Genomic DNA, 12980 nt, shown 5'->3' on the forward strand with positions numbered 1-12980 from the left:
TATATTATGCAGTTTATTAATTGTGCGAATATCTCATAATTATTAAAAAAAAATTCTCAACAACTAGGTGAAAATAATAACACGTTGTAAGATATCCAGTGGAATCTTTTTTTACTTGTTCTATTATTTTAATCATATAAATAATAATAAAATAGTAATTATATTTTTTATTTTTATGTATGCGATACTCTCTATGAGCTACATTTAGATCCTTATTAGAGAAATTTTGTAGCCTAATATCATATGATTATGTGCATTTTATAGTTTTCTAATTTACTATTAACATAGAGTATTATTTTTTTAATTTGTATAATAAAAATAATGAATTATCTTACAATAAACTAATAAAGATTATAATATTATAAGTAAGGGTTCATCTATAGCGTCTCAAAATTCTGAAAACAATGACTAATTCATCACTGCTTCGTCGAAGTCTTTCTGAAACATATAATTATACAATAATTCAAAACGTTGCTTCGACATTATAATGGATACAAAATACCGTTAAGAATCTAGGTATTATTATACGTAAATACAATGATGGTAATATTTTAGCCTTACGATGAGTAATTCCGAGAATATCTGATTCAATTTAAATGATAATTAGCTGTAAACCTGTTTCTTTATTTACAATTAACCGATACTTTTATTTTCAATCTCTTATATTGTATATAAAACACATGTCAAACAGGAGGGATATCTTTTTGGTGTGTTGATTTATTTTTATTATATTTAATAATAAATTATGTTTATAAAAATCCTATTATGATAATTTAGACTGTCATCAAGATTTATGCGATGGAATGAATAATAAAAAATAGATATTAATATATAATTTATTATCACTATAAATTATTGATTCGTAAGATATGCATATTATAACGGTTGAATGACCACGTTTTTGCAAAGATGAATCATGGGTGCGCCCAAGATTTGATCATGACTTTCTCTTGAGGCGTAAAAAATAATAATATTAATCATGAATTTTTATTTTTCAGTAATACCCAGTGGGAGGAACATTCGACATTTGCCATGTGTATCAAGAAGGACTAAAGAAGAGGGTGTGTGTATGTTTGCAATCGACTGTTTGAAAGCCAATGGAACTCATTTAGGAACGTGTATAGATAGGTTCTACTTCGGATCTTGTTGCCAAATACCAGACTACATTGACGCTTCAATTAACGACAATAATATAGAAGATAATACGATTTTCGGTAAACCAATCCAAGAACCTGTGCTCAAAGAAGGCGAGCTGTATGTCTCATCTTCGCCAGCCAGCACGACCTCAGGGAAGCCATCGACAACCTTTAAATTTCCTATCTCGTCAATCTTGGAATCGCCCGCGACGCATTACATCACTAAAAAACCGATAACCGCAGGTTCGCACACCACCACGTATATAAAGTTTCCAACGACGAATCAAAACAAGATCACTCAAACAGGAGTCAAGACCACCAAAAAACCGGTGGCTCTCGCTGCCAACAAGACCGAAGAGAAAGTCCAACCACAAATCATCCCGAGCTTGAAACCGACCAGACACAATGCCACACTACAAGACAAGTACCAAACCACTACCGCCAGAACGACGTATCAATCAAAAGCTCCTACGCCTACCACCAGCACCATTCAAACTACAATATACATAAATAACCAAGCGTATAATGCTTCAAAACCAGCGGCAACAACTAGAAAACCAATAGCGACAAAACCTACAACTACTGAAATACCTCTAAAGCTATCCACATACCAATCAGTTCAGACAGCGAGCAAAACGACGACTCAAAAAACAACAACGTTCACCTTTTCATCTAAAAGACCGTCTCAACGACCAGAATCGAATCTTCCATTTGGCACAAGATTGCCATCGACTACGCCAGGACCTTCCAAACCTACAACTAGCCATACAGTGCCGATAATTACAAGCACAAGAGCGAATTTAACAACAACTCAACGACTAACAACTTCCAAACCAAAACCAGAAAGAACAACTCCAGTTTCTACGACTACAAAAGCAACGCCTACTACAAAATCAACGATAAGACCAACCGTCCAAAGACCGATCAACTCAACCTTATCAAACAGAAGGACGACTACTACAAAGCCTACAACCGTATTTAAAAGACCGACTACAGTATCATCACCAAGCACTCAAAAACCAACAACGTTAATTTATAAACCATTCACAAGCTCTTTAAAGCCAAGTTCTAGTCAAAAACCGGCAACTTTGAGTCAAAAACCGACGACTATCTACCAAAAACCTTTAACAACTGTATCAACTACGCCAAAACCAAATATTACAAAAACAAAAAAACCCAATATAACATCAACCATTCCAGTTAAAATCTCAACTACAAAAAAACCATCAACGACTGTAATAAACCGAAGACCGACTGTCAACATTACTATAATTTCAACAACAACGTACAAACCACTAACAACTACAAAAACGAACGTTACGACTACTTCGAGTATAACAAAATATAATTATACGTCAACTACAGCAACTAAGCCTTCAACTACACTCAAACCCACACCATCAACAAGAAGACCGACTGTAAAACCGACGCAAGCAAATCGAACTCCAATCACAACTACAAAACCAAAAATAACTACAACTCCAAGTCCTTTAACAAACGAAATTGATGCACCTTTAAGTGCTAAGCCTACTTTGGAGATTAAAAAAACTACAACTACAACCTCAACCACAACTGAAAAAATCGGTTTAGTGACATGGACTAATTATGTTGAGCCTGCAGTTACAGTATCTGCGATATCTAATACTACACCTAAAGGTATATTTTAATGATTTAAAAATGTATCAATATGCTTTTATAATATGTTTTTTTATTCTAGAGCAAGAGTGGTCTTCAGTATCTCCAACTGATGGATGGATACTGCTATCGACTGTAACACCTTCAACTGAAAACGTTACTATCCCAAATCAGACGACTGTGAAATTGACTACAGAAGCTCCGAAACCAACGACTACTACTACTACTACTACTATAAAATCTACAATTCCAAGCTCAACTTCATCAACTACTAAATTGACTACGACTTCCAAACCAACCAACGAGACTAAATTTGAGAATAGCACAGTAACTCCAACTACTGAGCAAGAATTTACAACTTTCATGCTCGTGTCTGGTGGAACTGTAGATTATAACATATCTACAGTATTTGAAGAATTAGCGAAGATAAACGTTACAACTGTATCACCGATTTTAGATGGAAACTTAACTGTCGCTAATGCATCATCGACTACAGGAACACTAACGGTGGATAATGATACTTTGAGTACGACAGGTGTGTATTTTTTGTTCAAAGCAAAAAAACGCATTAATGTTTTGTAAATATAGCATTTTTTAACTGTCTATATTTTAAGAAAATCATTAATACACACTAACTAGATTATATTATGTGCGTATATCAATTATTAAAATTGTTTATTAATGGGTTTTAAAATGTTTTCACTATTGATGATTCATATAAATATTAGTTATTGATAAATAATTTGTATACTAATTACAGAATCGTCTGTAAATGGCACTACTCTACCGGATGACACACAATCAACAGAAAAATCGACAGTATCACCAATCGAAATATTTACATCGACTGGAATACCAACTGCTGAATCAGTCAACATGACTGATTATACAGATAGTAAGAATAATTTATTTATATATAGTTTTAAGGGCATAGTATTCTTCAGTTCAAATTACAGTTATTGTATATTTTTTATCAGCTCTAAGAGCTTTCGTTTTAGGAAAAAAAATGATCTATTGAAATTTCTGAACAAATTAATTTTTTTGATTTTGTAGAAAATCATTCGAAATGAATAATAATTAAGATACTGCAAAAAGACTACTAATTTTCCACTTATTCGTTATTTTTTGCTAAATTAAATAGTAATAAATATTTTTAAATGCTTTAATTACTATATTAGGATACAAAGTATACACAAGATATAGATAATATTGCAATAATAAATAATTAAGTACAAGTTTAATTTTAAAATACTGTTTTTTTGTCAGATAATAATTTATTGAATTGAGTTTTTTGTAACTAAGTTAATTAGTAGTAGTTTAATTATAAGTTTAAAGCTGAATTATTGTAACTGAGTTAAGTATAAAAAGGAAAATTACAACAATTTATACTTACAATATATTATTTATAGAAAAATTGAATGATCGCATTTATACTATATGTATATATGATTATTATCTGCTATTTAGTTTTTTTATGCATGTGTAGTATTTTGTTACAATTTTATTAAATAAAAAAAATTAAGGGCTCAAAGGGTATTTAAAATTAATTTAAATATAAATACTTTTTGTGGAAAGTATTTAATAATATTTTTTAATTATGCATATTGTTAAATTAGATTTTTTTTGAGAGCTTGCATTTTAAAGTTTCAGAATTTTTATATATGTATATATTCTAATGCTCAATATAATTACTAGACTTATTAATTAGTTAAAAATATTTGATAAGTGTCATAAGAAAATACTGGACAGACTAGACATAATTAGCAAGATCAATTATTAAAAAACGTACTAGTTTTATTGTTATGAAATATTTATTTTAGAGCTGTAGTTATTGCATTTAAAATATTTAATTTATTACATTATATTAGATAATGAATTCCTTATTTAAAAATATTATACTAATTTATAAATTATATAGTATAATAATTTAAAATAAATAAGTTTGCCTTATGAAAGTTTTTAGTAATATTTAATTTATTTTGCCTTCGACAAAATTATAATCGATTTAAAAAACATTTTGTAGGAACTAATAAAAATTATAAATTTAGATAAAATTGTTAATTAGATAGAAATTTCTTGCTTATTAAATATTTGTGTAAAATATTTTTTTATGTTATAGAAACACTGTATCTTAAAAATAGTTTTTTTTTAAAGAAACTTTTTACATAGTTCAATTATAAGCATATAAAAAAATTTACGCGTAATTATATATTTTTAATCAATTTATTACTTTTGATTAATATGATATTGTTACTTTAGATAAGGTTTTTCCGTCAATACATTGTTAAATACAATATATAGTTAAAAGCATCTATTAATTAAGGAATTTTATAACTAGGTAAATATATTTAAAAGATCAATCTTGTCTATAACTATATAATTTGTAATAAACATCGTGCGACGCGGAAGCTTACAAATTACACATAATCTTAAAATAATAAAAATCGCTCATTGTCTTCCCCGTCACTATAAAAACTTCCGCCTTCTTACGTTGAGCATTTGCCCTTATATCAAAATCACACTAAACAAACCACATTCGCTCTACTGTGACCTTACCATTTAGCGCTGCTAATATAAATTATAAATATGAACAAAAAATCATTTCTAAAACTGAATTATTGGATCGAGAGAGGGTTTCATCATTAGTGCGTATATTAATTGTAAAAGCCATCATTATCGGTCTTGTTCAATACAAATTATGTGTTGTTATTAAATTCATTATAACCTTTCGCACGCTCCTCGTGTAAGGACGCGATAAAATCGAATAAAAAAACCGATATGACATTGAAAAGATCCACGATCGATAGGGATTTTCAATCGGTTTGTGATCGATAATTAATGATTTAAAATTGACGTAAATTGTGTAGTGTGGTTAATGTATTATTATCAGTCGCGTGCTTTCCCAATTAATCGGTAATAACGACTTTTATTGCTATTGAGATCTAATACAAAATAAAATACAGTAAATTTGTAGTTTATTATTTGTACAAAAAAACAAATTTTTAATGACGGAACAAATATTATCTTACTTACAAATATTAAATATAATGAACTTAAATACTAAATCATATATTCAATTGAATCATTAGTTAGTTACAATTAGATTTAGATTTTTCTGCAAAATAATACTTTTTAGTATTTGCTTTGACGAAATATTCCAAGACCAATAATTATTTTCTAATATATTAGTAATACTTAGTATTTATTAATCACATATAAATATTAAAATGTATCAACTGGATTTAAATTTTTGCAGAACTTTTTTATATTTATATATAATTAATTAGCACAGTATTTTACTCGTTTAACTTTAATTTATTGACTCAAGTGTTTGCTTAACGTATTTATTTTACTATTTATATTATTATTCACACAGTATATTAACGCATTTAAAAATAATATAGCTGATTATCCATTTTACGTATGAAGCATAAAAGACATAAACGCGTAGGGACGCGTCAAACCTTTTTAAATAAATCAATTTTTTTCATGAACAAAACTATTATGTTTTTAAATTTTGGTACTATTATTATAGACGTTAAGATTATTTTTTATTTATAAATATATTTTTTTGATGGAAATATCTCGTTTCACTTCGTATGAAACATAAAAGACCTCAACGCGTAGTAGTACGTCAAACCTATTTAAATAGTTCAATTAAGATTTATTCAGTGGCAAAATTACTGTATTAAAAAAATTGTTATTATTAGTAAATATGTTTGAGTATTTTTTATTTAAAAAAAATTGATTGAAAATACCTGATCTTCTCGAGACAGACGCCTAGGCGGGGAGGACGCCAACCCAGGTTTTATATCGACCTATTTCGTTTTGCAGTTTCCGAACGAGATCTATACACATCGTACGTTTTTACGGCAACAATATAAATCTCGCAATATCGCCCATAAATCGCCGGGACGATCACGCAAAATCGCCATTTTGTCCCGATACATTAGAACCTTTTTATTCGGTCTCAAACGGCTTTTAGCGGTTTCGGTTCGTTCACCCGTCCAAGTTTTTTCTTTCGACAATTATAATCATGCAGAACGATCTATAATATACATCTCGCGACTCATCTCTGAGTCTTTAAAACATAAATCAAGATCTAAGCTGCGTTGTATGAGATTAAAAAAATGCATGACAATGACGTTTTGTCATGCAGTTTTGCCTACATCAGCAACAATTATTTGTTGCGACAACGACATCATTATTATTTTGGGTATATATTTAATTGTAAAATATAAATGCAAGCAATCATTTTTAATTGAACTTTGCATAATAATATTTATTATTTTTTTATTTGCGTCGTTGCATTATTAGTTTCTATATTTTTTCTTTAATTTCTATATCAAAGTTGTATTGCCTAAAAAATATATTGAGAATACAAAAAGATCCAGTGACCAAAAGACATAAATTATGTTTTAATGCTACAAATAAACGTATAATGTTGCAATTATTATTATATATTTCAATATAAAATCATTCCTATAGTTTATAATATTTTTTGGAAACATAAAATAAAGTTTTGAAGATAAGCATCATTTTTTTATGGTTGTAAAAGTTGAATTTTACTTTTTTACATTACCATGTACATATCAGATTTTATTCATTAAAAATTATATTTAATTTAATAATGAAAGTAAAATAGATTTAATTTAAGCTCGTTGATTTTTTTTATATTATCATTGCGTAAATTTGTATATTTTTTATACAAAAATAAGATAACGCGACTTTGTAATATTCGATGTGTTATATAATTATAACCATGCGTTAATTTTAAAATAATAAAAAATATTTAATCATAATAATAAATAAATATAAACATAGATTAATAGATACCAATTATTATTTTAAACTTTTTTCTAAAGACAATTTTTTTAAAAAGCTGTTATTGAGAAAAACTAGTCTTAAAAAATAAATTATAGATTTATTTAATTTAGATTTACACTCATTTTTAAGTAATGCAAAATATATTTACATCATTGTTTAAAACATTTAATACAATATCATATTTTTACCCTCATAATATTATTAGTATATATTATTCTAATTGTAGTTTTATTAAGTATAACTCAATATCACTACAATTACATCAATAGTCAAATAAAAAGTATAGAAATACATGTCAATAAAAAATAATTACAGCAATAGTATTTTTTTTATATATACGATAGATAGATTTGAATCCCATATTGACCCTTGTGTTTTTTTATTAATTATTATTGTGTCTGAGAGACTAATATTAATTAATATTATACAAATATGAGTACAAACGATTATAGCAGATTAAGTTTTCTTAGATTTTCCTAATCTCAGATATGAAAACCATGATGAATAATTAAAATAAAATTGAGTTATGTTGTTTGTATTGGCTATATATATTAATTGTAAACTGCAATAAAAGTTTTTAATCTAAAAAAATATATAATATTAAAAATATTTTTTTTATATAAATTTTAATCTGATAGATACTACTAACTATATGTTATTATTATAATAAAATAAACCAAATAAATTTTCCACTATTTTTGGATATTATTATATTAACTTCTGTAACATAATTTTCGGAATTAAAATTTAATTAGCATTTTTAAATAAGGTGTAAATAATAAATTGACAGCTTAGCAAGTTTTTAAAAAAAAATATTTAATTTAGTAGTTGCCAGTTTTTAATAGGAATTTGAGAAAATATATTTAAAAGAAAAAAAAATAATTCAGATCCTTTCAATAAAACGATAGTTTTTCATAAATCAAACTATAAAACTTTTAAAACAGTAAATTGTGCTATCAAATCAAAATTTAGACTTACTTGGAAACATCGTATTTTCTCAAAAAAAAACCTTATTTTGGATCTAAATCTGAGTAATACGACTAATTATTTTTTTATTCTAGTGATGTAAGTCACGTGTTTTTTCTTAATTTATAAATACAGGTATATTAACTTATTGAATATTTAATTGGAGTAGTAATATTATGATAAGCGACAGCAAGAGTTCATTTTTATTATTTTTAGAGACTGACTCTAAAATAGTCGGTAAATCAGAGACATATATTTTGATAATTATGAACTATAATTATATTATCTAGTTCGATTTATATTTAATAATTTATACCAATATAAATACGCAAGGCTAATTAAATCTAGGAAAACATAAACTTTGATATTTAATCGAATTATAACTATAAATTGATAATTTATTCTGACCTTCCAGACAAGATAGAATTTAAGAAAATCTTTCAGTTTTATACCACTGACCTATCGTGCTAGAAAATAAATAATACACATATTAGGTTCAGGTTATAATGTCCATACACAATTATTGCAAATTTAAGGAACAGATTTTTAACTAATAAAAATAAAAGTATGAAAGACAGTAAGATAAATTAAGGTGGAAATACTATGTTGGGAAGAAATGAATTATAAGTGTAATAGTTTTTTTATATAGATTTTAAAATACTTTATAACTAAATAATTCTTTATATAATTGAAAAAAAATATTAGAGAAATAATTGTGTATTTTAAAAATTAAGAAAATACCTCTGTACGAAGAAAAGTTTTTTTTAGTAAAAATATAATAATATTTAATTTAGCTTATTATTATAAAAAAAATACAAAAAGGTTTGGCAACCCTAAACGTAGCGTGACACATGTCACAAGCGTAGTTTTTTTACGCGAATAAAGATGCATACCGAATGCGTTAATCTCTTAACTCAGAAGGGCGTCCTTTGTGTTATTTTCGTACAAATATGAATATGAATCGCTATTGTTGTGCGCGCGTCCTCGGCGCTCGTATGAGAATTTGCACACATCTTGGACACACTTTTTCCTGATTTTTCTCAAAGCAGTCAGTGACATGGCTTGGACGAGCGCACGTGAATAGAGTAGACTCGTGTGTCTATCAGTGTAGTGTTTGCGATGGAGGTTGGCAGTATGCTCATGCTGAACTCTACTCTTTTGGTGTTGTCAGTGTGCGGCAGGAGATTATGGCCCGAAGCCAGGATAGTCGGAGGAGCTAGGTCCAGCTTCGGAAGGTGGCCATGGCAGATATCCTTGAGGCAGTGGAGGACGTCTACATATCTCCACAAATGCGGCGCTGCCCTACTAAACGAGAACTGGGCAATCACTGCTGCTCATTGCGTCGACAGGTAATTAACACTTCATCAGAAGATTACTCTTTAAAACGATTAAATTCACATTAACGTATCTTTGATTTCAGCGTGCCTCCATCAGATCTGCTGTTGAGGTTGGGAGAGCACGACCTGGCCAACGAGGAAGAGCCTTACGGTTTTCAAGAACGTAGGGTCCAAATCGTCGCTTCGCATCCACAGTTTGATCCAAGGACTTTTGAATATGATTTGGCGTTGCTAAGGTGAGCATTGACTAAAAAAACATTTCTGAATCATTATTGGTGGTTTTTAGTGATTTAAAATACAGCAATGTACAAAAAATTCTTATCAAAAAAATAATCTAATTAATTGTTTTTTGACAATTTTTCTTTGCAAGATTTCATTTATTTTCATTTGTATTATTCATTAATATTATTTTATTTATTGAAAAAAACAAAAGAGAGTATATTAAAGTAGTATGAATTAAACAAATGTTTGTAAATCATTTATCCTTGGATACATAATTTGTTGCTCGAATATTGTTGTATTGTATACAAATAAACCGTTTAAAATCCATCATTATATTTTAACGCGAGAGTATATCAAATTATATATAATAAAATAATATTATTATTTTTCTGTATATATATTATATACACGTAAACATAAAAAAATATAAAAAATTTAATATTGGTTAGTATATATAGACAAAATTAAAATCGTAATTGAAATATTTTCTATATTACTTGGAACTAACTTCAAATGCTACAATTGTATATTAAATACAAGTTTTATTATATATACAATATTTTTAAATGCGAAAAAATTCTTTTGTTGTATTTTATAAAATCAGACAGTATGTTAATATCAGATATAAAAAAAATATTTGCTCATTGTTTTACAAATTTTCAATATAAATACACAAGATTAATTTATTTTAATAAATATGATTATCTTACCCGTTAAAAAATTAACGAAGATTATTAAAAAGTAGTTAAAATATTTTAATGATTCAATTTTAACGACTAATTTTAAATATAACCTGATTAAAAAAAGTATTAATCTGTTCATTTATTAATTTTATGAACTGCTTGAGTATTGTTGTATTGTATAGAAAAAGATGTTTTATATATTTCCTCTTAAAAAGTATAATAACATTTTATATTAAAAAAGCCTTAAAAATAAAAAAAAATTGGGTATTTAAATTGTTAATTTAATATTAATTTTTAAATTTCAAAATCAACTTAAAAGTTAATATTTTGGCAAATTTTCTTTTATTTTTTCAAATAGTTGCTATTTTTAAACAAAAATGCGAATCAGGCTGGCAAATAAAGTTGACCAAAATAATTGTAAAAATATAATTTTTCAATTTTTTTTAGGAAAATCCGATTAAAATTTTGACAGGTAATTATGGTTAATTTTTTGCAAAGCTAAAAACTATTTAAAAAACAAAAAATATATGTTACAGTAAATGTGTATTAACTAGTGAATTTATATTTTTATTAATGTTTCATATCTAAATACATGTTTACCAGTGGATATATATTTCTACTAGCGAAAATATAAGAATCAGCTATTTATTTTATAATTAAAATAAAGTGGTGTATACTTTGATATGTCACTGCAAATATTTTTGGAATTAAAAATGGCTTTTTTGCTATCAATAATGAGAAATATGTATGCTACAGTGAATGTATATTTTTCAGTGAACTTATATTTTCACTAGTATAATAATTTTACTGTTTTAGTAAAATTATATACGTATACATAATAGGCGCTTGTAAAATTATTTAAATTAAATGCTGCTGTAAACTGCCACTGAAACTCTAACTCAAAACTTGTTTGATACATTTTAACTGGCCTAGTTGGTGAAAATATATTCATACTAGTTATAATACAACTTTACTGAAAAAGACACATTCACAAATTAACTAACAAATCAAATTACTTTTCTTAGACAAATAAAATGTTTATTAAAAATTATTATTAAAATAATGTTTATTAAAAATTATTATTAAAATAATGTTTATTAAAATAATGTTTATTAAAAATTATTATTAAAATAATGTTTATTAAAAATTATTATTAAAATAATGGTATTTTTATGGATCTTTGTGTTTTAAATTTTAGCTTAAAATACCAATATTTTTCTTAGTCTTACTTTGTTTTTTTTTCTATTGTACAATAAATATTTTTTAATTTAGAAAAATATATAAAATGAGAAAAAAATCATATGACATATCTTAAAACTTACTAGATCAAAGCATTTTATTTTTAAAGAAAAAAAAATTGGTGGCATCATGGTTCAATTAATTTTTAAACCGTTGGTAAAATTTTAATTTCTATCTGCATTTTTTTAATGGTAACTTTATTTCATAAAAAATATTGGTTTTGTGATAAAATAAAAAATTCTTTAACTATATAACGTCAGCAATAATTACACACAGATATAATATATATGTATACAATAATAATTTAATTGTAAACTGATATAATATGTATATATCATAATAGCCTATTGTCTGATTTTATAAGATACAACAATATTTTATTGTGCATTATTTTTTTTAAATACTCAAAATTTTTTTTAATAATTATTGAACAACAATACTAGTTATTTTAATAAATAGCTAGATATACCATACTAATTTATAAGTCATAATAATTCATCATTACAAAGTTTATGAGTCAAGGCTAATTTTATTTGGTCGAATTTTCTTCCAGATTCTACGAACCAGTCACTTTCCAGCCAAATATTTTACCTGTGTGCGTTCCAACGGACGATGACGGCTTTATTGGAAAAACAGCATATGTCACCGGTTGGGGAAGACTTTACGAAGGTATTTTTGAAGTCAATAAAACTTTAATCCCAATGTAATTGACTTTTAAAACACATTTTTAAATCTATAGATGGACCTTTACCGAGCGTTCTTCAAGAAGTTAGCGTTCCTGTCATAGAAAATGCAATATGTGAGAGCATGTACAGAAGTGCTGGTTACATTGAACATATACCTAATATCTTCATCTGTGCTGGTTGGAGAAAAGGTGGATTTGATAGCTGTGAAGGTATTAAATTAATATTTACGACTTATTAAAATTATAAAGT

At 26.6% G+C, this 12980-nt stretch overlaps 1 protein-coding gene across 3 annotated transcripts in view; it reads left to right on the top strand.

The window, feature by feature from the left end:
* The window catches only part of Np (serine protease notopleural), a 40791-nt gene that overhangs the window by 27342 nt on the left and 469 nt on the right, over nucleotides 1–12980 (top strand). For all 3 annotated transcript variants that reach the window (XM_088196026.1, XM_088196027.1, XM_088196025.1), the window contains exons 3-9: nucleotides 999–2792; nucleotides 2854–3306; nucleotides 3532–3666; nucleotides 9736–9913; nucleotides 9985–10137; nucleotides 12599–12714; nucleotides 12785–12940. In XM_088196026.1, the coding sequence (XP_088052152.1) occupies nucleotides 999–2792; nucleotides 2854–3306; nucleotides 3532–3666; nucleotides 9736–9913; nucleotides 9985–10137; nucleotides 12599–12714; nucleotides 12785–12940 (2985 nt within the window). The remainder of the gene's footprint in view (nucleotides 1–998; nucleotides 2793–2853; nucleotides 3307–3531; nucleotides 3667–9735; nucleotides 9914–9984; nucleotides 10138–12598; nucleotides 12715–12784; nucleotides 12941–12980) is intronic.

This window comes from Plectrocnemia conspersa, unplaced genomic scaffold, assembly GCF_051122295.1.
Source record: "Plectrocnemia conspersa isolate PC_06_02 unplaced genomic scaffold, ASM5112229v1 ptg000010l, whole genome shotgun sequence".
In the NCBI taxonomy this organism is placed as follows: domain Eukaryota; kingdom Metazoa; phylum Arthropoda; class Insecta; order Trichoptera; family Polycentropodidae; genus Plectrocnemia; species Plectrocnemia conspersa.